Raw genomic sequence first — 14,071 nt, 5'->3', positions numbered from 1 at the left:
AATCTTACCTCAATCCTTAACATTTTATGACTTGCACGATTAGGGTTGTCAAAATGACTCTTTGTTCGTAAACGGTTCGTGTTCGACTCGCTAAGTAAACGAGTTGAACACGAACACACATTTTGAGCTCGAAATATAAACGAGCCTCGTTTACACCACTATTCATGATAATAATTATTAGGCTAACTTCCTAGAATTGAATGATTTTAATCGCTCACAGCCATAAAATTGTTATCACTCATTTTCTTATTTCAATAATTAAAACTTTAAGAGATGAATATGCAATATTATTTAATGATTACTTTCTTGCAATCATTACATATTATAGGAATATTAGACGCAAAAGAACTGTTTATCCATTATATCTTCTGCTAATACCAGTTTTTATATGCATATTTCTCATTTATGCTATATTAAAAAGGTATAACAAAAAATATCATTTCTAATGCCCTGCAGAAACTAGCTCACTTTGCAGCCAGCAAACCCACACCATTCTTGCATCAATAATCCCTTCACAGAATGGGCTTATCACAATACTTGCATCAATAATCCCTTGCCATGTTTTACTACAACATATAATGTCATCAAGATATTAAAAATACCTTCGGTTCATGTAATGATATTTTTGTACAATATAATGGATTATAAATGTATTAAATATATGATATTAAGCACGCAAATAAATAAAAAAAAAAATGCTGAAGGCCAACTTTATGGTAGTTCATAAAATTATGTCCAGAACTGGCAAAAAATGAAAAAAGTTAATGCAATTCACCGTCTCCCGGCTGCCAAACGAGCTCTGACACTGAAATGGATGCTTTAAGGTGGTCCATCGACAAAGGCAGGAGAAAGATGTCTAAAGAACAGGGCATTTACATGCATACCACATTAGTTTTATGTATTTTCATATCTACCACCTCAGTTTTCACATTCACATATGTAACGCTAAAATCTTACACAGCAAATAAAAAGTGTCACTATTACTTACATTTTAAAAATAAAACACCTTCTGACCCCAAAGTGCTATAAATGTAAATATTAAATTTTCGGTGTTAGATATGTAAATACATAGGAATTGTGTGATATGCATGTAAATATTGTATTTCAGGTCTAAATATGTATAAATATAACATGCAACGAAAAAGAAACATATTTTATAAGATTCAAATGACACCCAGGTCCACAACATTTATGCTCAAACCGGTTCACGCATATTGAATGCCTGCCATCAATTTTATTTTTTTTGAATTTGAGGTCTGTTTTATTCACTGACATCTAGATGTTACAATATTATTTTATGTGAATGGAGAAATTATTTAGTTTGATTAAAAAGAAGATGTTGATGATAACTTTTGACGAAATTAATAGCTTAGAGGTCTGTTTTATTCACTGACATCTAGATGTTACAGTATTATTTTATGTGAATGGAGAAATTGTTTCGTTTGATTAAAAAGAAGATGTTGATGACAACTTTTGACGAAATTTATAACTTCAAAATCGTGAAATAGTATTAAAACAATTGTTCAGGAAATGGTGTTGTCATAAGATACAGACCAAGAAACAAAACTTTTGGAGTTACATGAAAAGAAAAAGTATGTCTTTAAAAATCCGGAGAGGCGAATAATGTCACTCTTCACGGTGTCGAAGGAGAAGAAAATTTAACAACTATAACGCGAGAACATATTGGATGCATGGCGAACATTATTGAAATAAAATATATGAGAAAACACGTGTCTCGCATTAAACATTCAGGAAAAGACATTAGAAATGTAAATTTAAGAGTTTGTTACCAGAATTTGCTGTGCGAATATTAAAAGACTGACTGATCTCTTTCGTACTCTCGGACGATAACTGGAACACTGGTTGGGGGAATCTGCAAATTAAAAAAAATATTATTTTCTGTGCTAATGTTCTTAAAAGAGGACGGGGAATGTTGTAAAGAAGTATCAATTGAAGCACAGTTACACTATAAATTAATTGATTTAGAAAGAGTGGCAATATTATCATTGTTGATAAGATCATTAAGAAGTCGAAATCGATGATTTAAGCATGCTTTATCAAAATATGCGCCAACAATTCAGAGAAAGGAAATGGAATTAGAAGGAAAAGGGATTAGATTGAGGAAGCCTTGCTTGGATGTTTTGTTCAAATATACTAAGATTAGTTGCATCGAAAAAAGTGTTGATTTGGATGAGAGTTTACTACAGTTACCAACTGTCAAGCAAATTAAGACAAAATGATGTGAGGACATTCTTCAATCTACAAAATACAATTTTTTTTTATTTTTTTATTTGTTTTGTTTTGGGATAAGAACTGTCTATTTGATATGTAAAGCCTATGTAATACATAAGAATTGAGTGGTCTGTATGTAAAAATTGAAGTTTCGATGTTAGATATGTAATCAAATGAATTGAGTGTAAGGTATGTAAATTTGAAGTTTAAGTGCAAGGCATGTAATACATATGAAATGAGTGGACTGTACGAAAAAAATTGAAGTTTATGTGTTAGATATGTAATAAATATGAAATGAGTGGAATATATGTAAAAATTAATGTTTAGGTTATAGATATGCAATACATAGAATTGTGAGGTTTGTTTGTAAATATTTAAATTTAGGTGTTAGATGTGTAATACATAAGAATTCTACGGTTTGTCTATAGAAGTCTAAACGATGAAGTTTGTGTTAGATATGTCACAAAAAAAATTAAGTGTAATGTATGTAAAATTTAATTGAAGTAGATGTGTTATATATGTAATACATATGACTTGTGTGGAATTCATGTAAATTTGAAGTTTTAAGTGTTTAGGATTCTAATACATAATAATTGTGTGATTTGTATGTAAAGATTAAAGTTTTTGTTAGACATGAAATGCATATGAATTGTGTGATTTGTACGTAAAATTTGACGTATATGTGTTTGACATGTAATACATAAGAATTGTGGGAATATACTGAAAATGTACGAATCTTTTGAATCTTCATATTGGTTGTTGTGAATATTCGAAATTTGAAATTATGAATGTATAATTGAAGAATAACTCGTTAAGAAGTTCTTGAATAATGTAGAGAAATTTAAGCAAGTGACATCACAGTTACCCATTAATTTTTTAGAAGGAAAATTTTGATACCCTTGTGTGAGGCACAAAAATCATGCGTACTTAACACCTGAAGAAGTTTAGTTGGATCTGTGTCGCAAGGGATTTCAACCAAATTATTAGTACTAAACTGCACAAGATAAGTATGAACCAGATTTTCAATATGATTATGTTGCTCTTCATCAAGTAATATCCCTTCAACAAAATACTAACCTAGAAGTGGTTTTTTTGTGACTCAGGCATCGAACAGTCAATCACAACAATTATATGGTTTATTGAATACAACACAGCAATCTTTGTCAAAAGGTTGCACTATACATATAGAGTTATCATTAGCTTTAAGAATGTTGAGTATAAAATCTGATTTTAAAATGCTCAGAGAATGCTTTAATCAAATAACATCATTACTAAAGGAGGCAACCCCTAAAAAGAATTTAGTTTCATGTGACACTTATAGATTGAAAAAGTTAGTATCGAAGTTAGGATTACTATTAAAGAAGATAAATTTGTGTTAATTGTTGCATGTTATATTATAAGGCTGATGCAATTGAGACTAGATATAGATTTTGTGGTGCTGAGAGATTTAAACTAAGGGGGTGAAAAGGTAAAATTCAGAAAAATATTTCAGACAAACGTCTCTTCTACTTAATGTTCATGCCCCGACTTCAAAGACTGTTCACTTCTTTACGTACAACTCATCGCATGACATAACGTAATATCAGATCTATTGCTACTAATTCATTGGTCATCCGTCAGTTGGAGTAGTCTAGAAACATTTCGACCACATTTATCCTGCATTGCAGAAAAAATATATGGATATATGCATTGCAGAAAAAATATATGTGTTGACTTATGCTATTGTTACTAAATAGAATTTTTAACTTATAGTTATTCTTATATGAACGATTAGTGATTTTTCAACTTATAAGATACTATCTCATTGGAGCGTTTCTGTAAAATTATTGTCTTTACTGTGCAAAAATCTGTCCAAGGCATTCAGCTTAAAACATGGAAAAAAGAATCTTAGTTTGATTGTCATCAAAGGTTTCTAAACCACGATCATCCATTCAGAAAAAATTAAAAATAAAGTTGAAAATTCAAGTACTCTCGCAAGAAAAACTGGGGCCAACTTAACGAAAAATGATTAATGAAATACCAAATATCAACTAGCTTCAGATCGTCTTCTTGATTTTGGTTTTATACATAATTGGACGAAGTAGAGTATTTATTGGGAACTTCTATGTTGGAGGGACTATCTTGATTAGATATAATCTGAATATTATGTATATTGAGAATAATTCTTATGATAATATCTTCAATGCTATAATGGATATTAAGGGTAATTCAAAAGATAACATGAAAGAAAGGTTGGACTTGAAGTAGTATTGCAAGAGGAGGGGATCAAAACTTCAAGAAATAAATGCTGGTAACTAAGTTAAAGCTACAAACTAACCCCCACCTTGGATTAACGAAGAATAATATATGGATATATGCATTCTTTAAAGTTTTTTAGTGGATATGTGTAAAACTTTAACCATTTCATTGACTTGAAAACAGAGAAGAAATTCTGCATAAAAAGTCAAGGCTGCTATGTTTTTTCAGCTCTCCTTGCCAATTGTATTCAATACTCAGTCAAAGCGAATACGTAATCCATTGATCGAAATCAGTACATTATTCAAACTCAAACAGACAATTTCTTTTGGTTTCTTTGACTCTATAGAGCATTTTTTTCTAGTTTCTTTGACTTTGAAAGTTATGCACACGGACTGTGAAAGTTGATTCATTGAAATATCTTAATATGAGTATTCCATTAATATTATGCAAGCTCGAACGGACATTTTCTTCTTGTTTCTTTGACTCCATAGAGCATATGCATGAGATTATACTTAGGGGTCAAGTGGACTCCAGTGTATACATATTTGTATATATATATATATATATATATATATTTAATCTCACTTCTGTTGAATTAATAACTGTAGTAAAAAAAATCAATTCAACCCACTGCATGGGTTCCTATGTGGAACAGATACAGGTAAATTAGTTAAACAGCAAATTAATTAGTTTAAAAGTATGATTAAACTAAATCTATCATTATAATAAATAGTTTTTATTAGATTAAATACATTAATAATTCATATATATTTCAATATATCAAATTGATCTGAATAAGGTGGTAAATTGAATAGTCTTCTGCTACTCTGCAATTGCACCCATGATCTCCCATCTCGCCGTATCGCTGTAATATGTTTTTTATTAATTTTGTTACTTTTGTATTAGGATAGGTTTATTTAAGCAAAATTAACTTAGTTAATTTGTTAAATGTTTATTATGGATGGGGTTTATAAATAACTTCACTCTTAAATAGATAATTTTAGTACAATTTGTTATATTTATGTTATGATGTCAATATATCTTTTTTTTTTTTTTGAAAAGCATAAATCTATTAAAATAATAAAAATACATAAATGTTGAATAAGCGGGCCCAATAGAGGCACCCTACCCATACGATACAACACACACAAACACCCCAAACGAGAAAACCAAACGAGAAAAAATACAAGGGCAAGGGAACCCAAAAAAAGGAAAGATACCAAAATCGCAGAAAAAAAGTTGCTAGGGATGAGTCTGCCTCCAGTTCTAGGGCGAGATCCAGATAACAAATTGTTGAGTGTCGAGTCATTTCCCGAAGTGACCAAAGTATCATTCATTAGGTTCCCAAGCTGAAGTTTACCCCCAATCTTCTTCTTCCTCCTTGAATAGACCTGTCATTCTTCCTTAGAAGACTGACTCATCTAATCATCGTGTTGGCAAACAGAACACCAGGCAGATAAAAGTTGATGAGCACCAGAAAAAGAATTATCAATTGTTGCAACGACTGTAGGTTCTAGTGTGTGTGAAACATGAATTGTCTCCTCTTCACCTAATGCTTCCTACAATTGAGGAGGGTTTGAAAGTGTAGATTGCTCAGCAGGGTCATCCAGCTTCTCATCGATCGCAGAAATACTATTTTTAGGAGGGTCCACAGAGGCGATTAAATCAGAGACCATAACATGTTCTGTGATAGTTTTCTCTCCAGATAAAATAGATATGTCCAAAGTAGTGAGGTCAGATCCATTTTTATTCACTCGATCTTTAGATTTCAAATTAGGATGAAGCTTACAGCATTTATCAAGGTTGTGCCCAAACATCTTCAATGAGAACAATAACGAGGTCTATGCTCCATAAAAATTTGTTGTCAATATCTATTTTGAGTTGTGTCCAACCAGACTTCAGTAACATCAGGTAAAGTAATATCTCTTTCAACAAGTATTCTGGTCACAGAAGGTCTGGTTAGGTTAAAAGTGGGCAGATCTAGCTTCAAAGGATCACCAAGTATGACACCAATATAGTAAAGATCTTGATGATGAAAAAACTGCAGCTTGAGACTAGGTAGACTAAACCATATCGGTACAGTAGGAGACTCGCGCTTAGGGTCAAAATCAGGAGACCACTTGAGTAGCTTCATTGGTTTACCAGCAATCTTGAGATATTTTTCGGAAAAAATATCAGTGTAGTCTTTAGGCACGGTTAGTTGAATTAATACGCGTCTCTCATCTATGAGTCTCACTTTCCACTTTCCTGCTAATTTGAGATCATCAAAACTTTTCCTGATATTATCTATAGGTGGGTGTCCCCACTAAAATTTTTAAATAAGAGCAAACTTGAATTTATCAGTCAGGGATGAAATTTCTATCTCAAAGAAAAAAGTGTTATTTTCTCACTTTTCCTGCTTGCAATCTTGATAAAGTATCAATCACCTGTGTCATCTCGTTGCTCCTTACAACTTGAGGGGAAGACAACTGACGTCTCCTTCTGAGGATTACCCACCACATGGACAAAGGAGGCTTTGTCAGGTTCTACCGTAGACGAAGGAAGCTCCATCACAGCAAGAAAAGCTCAGCCAAAGTCAGGCAGCGGCAAAATTTGCGAGCCGAAGAGGTCGGGGCAAAAAATTGCAGTTGTCGAAGCCGCGGAACAGTCGCAGCTCGACGAGGCAGATCACAGAACAATTTGCAGCGAACGAGAGCGAGAGGAGACGGCCACGAAGAGATGACCTGGAACTCAGCATGACGCGGCTCACAGCTCGACGACCATGCAGAAGCTAGCGCGAAGAAGAGCGAGACGAGACGACGACGACGAGACGACCTGGAAGTCAGTCGCAGCTCAACGACCACACAGAATCTGGATAACGCGAAGGAAGAGCAAGACGTGACGGCAGAGCGTAGGAGTCGAGCACGACGGTAAAGCCAAAAGATATATAAATTAAATAAGAAAATATACAGATAAGTTGTAAGAGTGGACCTAAAAGAAGACCCAACTCACACAATACAACACACACAAAATCTCAAATAAAGCAAAGATACATAAATATAAAAAACCAAAAACCACCAACGCAAAAGCGCTAGGAACGTCTCACTTTAGTCCTCCCTCTGTCTCTAGTTCTCGAAAGGGAGCCGGCTAACAAATTGGTAAGGTGCGTATCATCCATCAGATTCCTGAGCTCAAGTAGGTCTCCATTCTTCTTCTTCCTCCTGGATGTGTAAACCTGTCATTTCTCATCCGAGGATTGACTCATCTGATCAATGGATTGGTCCAAGAGTGATCGGACATGCGTAGGCTCTTGCACACCATGATATCATGAACCCCATGTGCCTAAGTAACATTAACATCTTGCTCGACTGCTTGCTCGACCTGATGAGGCGATAGTGAAGCAGTAGAAGTATTGTCACCTGTAATATCAGTGATAGGGTTTAGAGTAGATAGGGTTTGAAGAATCTCTCTCGCCCCCACAATAGGAGGTTCCAAAGACGAGGGAGCTACAACATTGTGTGGAGACTGAATGGTTGACATATTGCATGTGAGGATAGTGACGTTTTCAGGGGTATCCGTTTGATAGTCAATGGTGTCAATAACTTGAAGTTGATCAAAAGGAGATGAGTTCACTGCCTCTGGTAAAGCACTTTGTTTTTTTGGTCTAAGGTGGGGGTAGATGGTGGCAAGGAGATGAGTTCACTGCCTAATCTCTCAGGCCCCTCCACCTCCTCTACATTCTCTCCATGGCTTCCATGCCTCAGGTCCCTGAATCAGATCTCCCTTTCATCTCTACGAACTCACATCACCAAATCAAAGACTGTCATTCGAGGCTAACAAAGGCCTCATTATTTGGGTCTGCCAAGAACGCCGCCAGTGCAGATGTTGGATCTGCTTCACCTCAACACATCACAAGTTTTCATATCCTCTCCAGGTCTCCAGTAGAGTTGGGATGCTACATTGGGTCCATGTACCCACTGCATAGTGTGGTTGCAGCAACAAGGTTGACATCAAGGCTAAGTTTGACTTCTCAGAGCTGTCGAGATCTCTCACAGGGTACCCTCTGCTGCACCTCTCCCGGACTGTAATGTTGTTTCTGTTCATGAATAATTGGGTGCCTGAAAGCAGTACATGTGCCCTCAAGTGCCTGCGATTTTGCCTTCCAGATTCTCGACGGCTTCTCTTCCTGTTCAAACGTGACGTCTAACATTGAACGGCGCTGAAGCATCTGTTTCAGAATTTATAAATGAAAGCATATTGCATTGGTTTACAAGTAAGACTGTTCGTGTAAGTTGATTACCGCTGTACTTTTTAACTTAATATAGTTGAATTTTTTAAATAACTTGTTGTGTCATTTCTTCTTTAGCTATATCTTAACATATTGTAATAAATAGAGTAGGGAATTTCTTCGTTAGCTGGATCTTAACATATTGTAATAATTTAGTGCTCACAATAGTCCAATTTTAGAATGACAATTTATGCGAAAGTGTCATTAAATTCTTAATTTTCAATTTTTTTAGTAATATATATATATATATATGTACATCTTTTTATTTTGACAATACAATTTTCAAATATTTCATAGATAGCCTTGAGGCTTACAGCCGTCTCATGAATAAAAACCACCTCAATACTCAATTGCACAATTTTAAACAATGGTCCAGCTTCCCCACATTTGAAACACTTCATGAAATCAAATAGGTGCTGCCCAAAATATCTTCTGCCACATTAATCACAACCTAGTTTTTCTTTCGGAATTAATCTTTACTTGCTATCAAATTTCAACTCTTTCTCTGGAAATTTGCTCCCTTATCAAACATTTTTATTTGCCTGAGTATTATTCCTAGCTCAGTTAATAGTAGCTCAATATACTCTTTATTATTTTAGCTTTTTCAACTAACAAAAACAATTCATTGATATCTCAACTGATCTCTAAGACTTCGTAAGAATTTGTAATACTTTTTCTCATAGGTGGCGTCACAGTTAGGAGCATACCTAGTGAGGGCATTGAACTTAACCTTGCATTGCATGACTGTCCTGGATCCCTAAGATAAAAATTTATCCTACAATGCTAATCCAGCTGACGATGCACTGAAACGGTTTGAGGGACTTCTCTGCGTAATTTTGGTATTCTAAACCAGCGGAACCATCCATTTCATGAAATGAGCAATGTTTGAGTGATATCATCATGGTTGAGGCATTTCAAACTAGATTAATGTGATACTATATCAAGTTGTTTAAAGCCACCTTTTTTAAAGATTTTAATACTTTGGATGGATCCGCACAATCTGCTTCATGAAACAAGTGACACTAGTGAAAGTTTCATGCAAATGAAAGGTCTTAAACCCAATGTATGTGATACAACAGCAAATGTTGTCTATTATTGTGGTTTTTGATCAGAACAACATCTAGAGTAGGTGCCAAGGTAAACAAATAGTGATTCTTTGAATTTTTTTAACGATAGTTCTTTTTTTGACCATGTGTTAGGGTTCTCAATTAATTATTGCAGATGAAGTTGTTTCTCTTTCTATTTGTTAATTTGATGAAAAGAAATACATTGATTACATTTTATCCTATAAAATTTTGGTGCATATATTTTCTGAGTGTAAATTTTTGCTTGCATGCATGCATGCATGAATCATTTTTTATTAAAAATAAAACCGTTTTACTTGATCTTGGCTCTTAAAATTCATTTCATGAGCTGAGATTAAGTCTCTTTATCATGTCCTGTATTATTGAGTTATGCCTTCTAGATTCAGAACGTGACATTTGCTTTGCCAGAGAATTCTACTCGAAGTTTTCTAAGAAAAATTGATGAATCCCTTCCTCTATAATTGTGCATTAAAATAACAGATACGTATATGGTGGAGGTGCTGTTTAGTTTCCTAAATGAAAGAATCTACGTGCCATTAGTGAGCTGATTAATAAAAAAGAGATCTAACATCTAGTTCAAACATTCACGACAAATAGAACATAAGCCGAACCGAAAGGATTGAATATATGTACCATTCCATGCTCGGTGACAATCATTGATATATAGTCAGAGGGTGTTGCATCATAACTGTCAAAACAGACAAAATAAATCTCCGCTTGTAAACTCAATACATCAAAATGGCGATTTTTCAAACAGTAAAATTTCAGAGTGCTTACATAAGATTCAAAAGCTGAAGATTTCCATTATCAACCAATTTTCTAAGAGGATTCAAATCAGTTTCAGCATGAACCTTTATGATTACATCTGGATCACCTGTAGAGTAGGAAAAAAAACTAATAGATATATCCCCACTGTTTTTTTATAGAAACCAAATGCACAATTTGGAAAAACCAGTATAATGTCAAAAAATTGAGCAAGTACCAAGTTCATTAGAGCAAATTGAATCAAGTAGGATTCTTTCATGAAATTTATATGCCTCACAGCATATTAGAACAGGCACTTGGAAAGCATGAGCCACCATTGCAATGCAAGCTGTACCAACTCTTGCATATACTGTTCCATTAGACAGAACCGAAGAAGCACCTAGGAAAACACGTGTAACATCATGCATGATATATGAAATGGCATTTATGTGTGTGTAAGTACAGTTGATTCCTTTCATAACCAATTTTCGAAGCAATGTTTGCCCTTCAAACTTAGGTCGAGAATCAACTACAACAATATGAAATTGCTTTCCAAGCTCAAGGGCATGTAATATAATCATTTCCACAACAGTTGAATGTCCGTAAATTAGGACTACATCTCCGTCTCTAATTTTCGTAAGAGCATGGTTTATGATAACCTTGTCTGCAACTACTATTTTCTCATATATAAAACGGTCAATATCTGATATAAGAATAGACTTTGCATCAGATTCTGACAGGTTATGATGTAACTTTAAAATTCTATTCTTCAAAAACCTGATAGCATTTCCCATGTTTACTGAAAGAGGCCTGCACTCAATTAAAAATGACACATAGCTATTAATTTTTGAGATCAAATCTCGAACAACATTTTTCTCTGGAGGTATTGAATAATCCATAATAGCCTTGCGAAATGCAAGAAGCATTTCCTTACACCGGGCATTGCCACCAGAGGTACACCCTGAGAGATACTGCATACCAACCTGACAAGATTTAGACATATTATGTACTGGAATTATGGTCATGGACCAGAGGTCTAGTATTAGTAATGTGTGACAGAAAAGTCAATCATCACACAATTCTGGTATAAATCCTACTATAAAGATTTTACGCAAGATATGTATATCAAAACCAAGCAATGAAGTTATTAAATATATTCACAACGAAACTTCACAACCAGTTGACAGCTAGTATCACCAGCTATACAAAAGCATGACCGTACTGCCACCAAGCAATTTGAAGTGTGATGTAGTGATGTGCTGTAGGGATGCGGAACGTGTTTTAGCTTATTTTCAATTTGCTCATACTACAGCAATTTAGTTTCCAATCGTAAATCAAGATCATTTTTTTAAAGCCAAATAATGAAATGAATAGATAAGTGACAATAACAAAACCAGATTATTAAAAAAATATAATAGAGTAACATAGAATAGCAGCAGAAATTATCCATCTGGTGGTATGGAGATTGATCCATGCAGCAGTAAAGCGCACGTTAATAATGCAAATGTATGCGTCGATCAAGAAGTGTATGAATACTGAGTCCGAGTTATCTATCCCGAGAGAAACATTGTTAATTTTCAAAGAAGTTAACGTACTAGTTTACTAACCCATAATCTAGTTCAAAATGATGAAAGTCCTTAAGTTTTTATACTGTCTGAATCCTAATTTTGCACAAGTCTAACAAATTTGGGTTTTCTAATATGAAAGTCATGCCTCTTTGAAATGGATCATGTGAATCTTCGATGTTTTTCTAATGAATCTCTCATACTTAATATCAAAAATCATAGACAATTACTCCTTACTTTATTCTTAAATATAAGAAGTGTTAGAGCCTCATATTATACTTTTATTTAACCCTACAATGTCTCCCAAGGATCCTCATTCATCGTTGTAATTACAAACTCCTAATAGCAATATCCCTATTCTACTTGAGTGATTGTGTGTTAATTTATATGTTCTTCTAGCCTACAATCAATAGTATTAGATTAAACGATTTTTTCACTTTTCAAATGGTTTGAAAGTAAATTAAATTCAGAATTTAACACATCAACATCCAATTATACACATAATAATCTAAGAAAAATTTCATGGAACGAACATGATTCATCACACTTCCAAATCAAAGAAACAAAAAATATTTAGGGTCTGTTTAAGGCAGTTTGTGTGTTTCAGGATACACAGTTTATCCTGAAACGTAGCCCGCAGGTCGACCGCGTGGATTGACCCACGGCCTGCGTTTAGTGTAAAAAACTCAAACGCGGCAGGCGGCGTTTTCAAAAACGCCACCGCACTTATAAGCTGCCCCAAACGGGCCCTTAGTTCCTACACATAAGAATGTAATCAAGCCTAGCTTGGTATAATTATAAGTTGCTCATGTTCATTGAAAGAAGTTGCAAAGTACACAAGAAAAAGAGAATTACAACCAGAAGAAAATCTTCTCACTCTTAATCTTCTCTCCTTGCTTCTCCTCCTTGATTGCTCTAAATTCAATCCACACTCTCAATACAAACACACACTTACAATCACTCAAGTAGACTCTCAAAATGTGTAAGGTAATTCACTTATCAAGACAGGAAGGTCTCTCCCCATATGTTTCCCCTTTCTCTCTCTCATGCTCTAGGTCTCTTCAAGTCAAAAATCCTCTCGATATTTTTCGTTGCTTTTATGTTCTCTTATGGTTGAACTGTCAGAAAACCACCAAAACCACCATAAGTAGGTGGGGGCACAGTGGTTCTGACAAGGTGGTGTCAGGGTACTAGATGTAGGTGCGGCGTTGTTGGGTAAGGCGTCGAGTTTCGTAGCTCTGGATGATCGAATTAGGGCCTTAGGCTAGGCAGGGTCGTACTGAGGCAATGGAAGCAGACACGACGGAGCTAGGGACTATTGTATATTTTTATCTCTAAATTTCCTAATTTACCTAATCTTGCTGCTAGAAGATTTAAATCACCGGCAACGGCGCAAAAAACTTGACAACATTTATAGATTTCATAAAAATATGTATAAATTATTCATTAATTCCAAAATCACACTTATTAACGTAAGTATACCTATCGCTCAAGTAATACACGGCTCTAATGAAGTCCTAGATATCGATCCACAGGGAGTAATATTAGAGGCTACGAACTAAGATTTAAAAAATCATTTACTTAATCACAACAATATAGTTCAAATTGCATATTTGTCACTAATACGCAATTGAAATAAAAATGTAATTTTAATAAACTCTTAGTTAACTGATTCTACTAATAAAGTTTCTAATGTGAAGTTCAATATATAAGAAAGCATCCTTCTCCTTGTCAAGAAATTTAAGTGAATGGATAAATTGAATTAGTTCAAATTATATTGTGTCAAATTAGAGCATACATATTCTTTACCCTTTGGACCAGACATAAAGAACATTGACTAATTTTATGCTTGGTTACTGAATCTGCGGCTAGGCTGGGAGGATACCGGCTCTCACTTCGGAGCTCCCACGTTCCCCTCGCCTGAGGGCTAACATCTACAC

At 34.5% G+C, this 14,071-nt stretch overlaps 1 protein-coding gene across 4 annotated transcripts in view; it reads right to left on the bottom strand.

Moving 5' to 3' along the window:
• Positions 1–589: 589 nt before the first annotated feature.
• LOC110018761 (translation initiation factor eIF-2B subunit delta-like) overlaps positions 590–14,071 on the bottom strand; it is a 61,601-nt gene continuing 48,119 nt past the window's right edge. The window contains exons 4-8 of one of the 4 annotated variants that reach the window (XM_020716188.1): positions 10,805–11,549; positions 10,600–10,696; positions 10,456–10,510; positions 1,791–1,873; positions 590–856 (exon numbers count right to left, since the gene is read on the bottom strand). In XM_020716188.1, coding sequence (XP_020571847.1) covers positions 1,811–1,873; positions 10,456–10,510; positions 10,600–10,696; positions 10,805–11,549 — 960 coding nt within the window. In that variant the 3' untranslated portion in view covers positions 590–856; positions 1,791–1,810. Of the gene's footprint in view, positions 857–1,688; positions 1,874–10,455; positions 10,511–10,599; positions 10,697–10,804; positions 11,550–14,071 lie in introns of those variants that run through there. The other 3 variants (XM_020716185.1, XM_020716187.1, XM_020716186.1) reach the window with 3 other exon arrangements.

This window comes from Phalaenopsis equestris, unplaced genomic scaffold (assembly GCF_001263595.1).
Source record: "Phalaenopsis equestris unplaced genomic scaffold, ASM126359v1 Scaffold000036, whole genome shotgun sequence".
In the NCBI taxonomy this organism is placed as follows: domain Eukaryota; kingdom Viridiplantae; phylum Streptophyta; class Magnoliopsida; order Asparagales; family Orchidaceae; genus Phalaenopsis; species Phalaenopsis equestris.
This window is presented reverse-complemented; position numbering and strand designations above follow the sequence as displayed.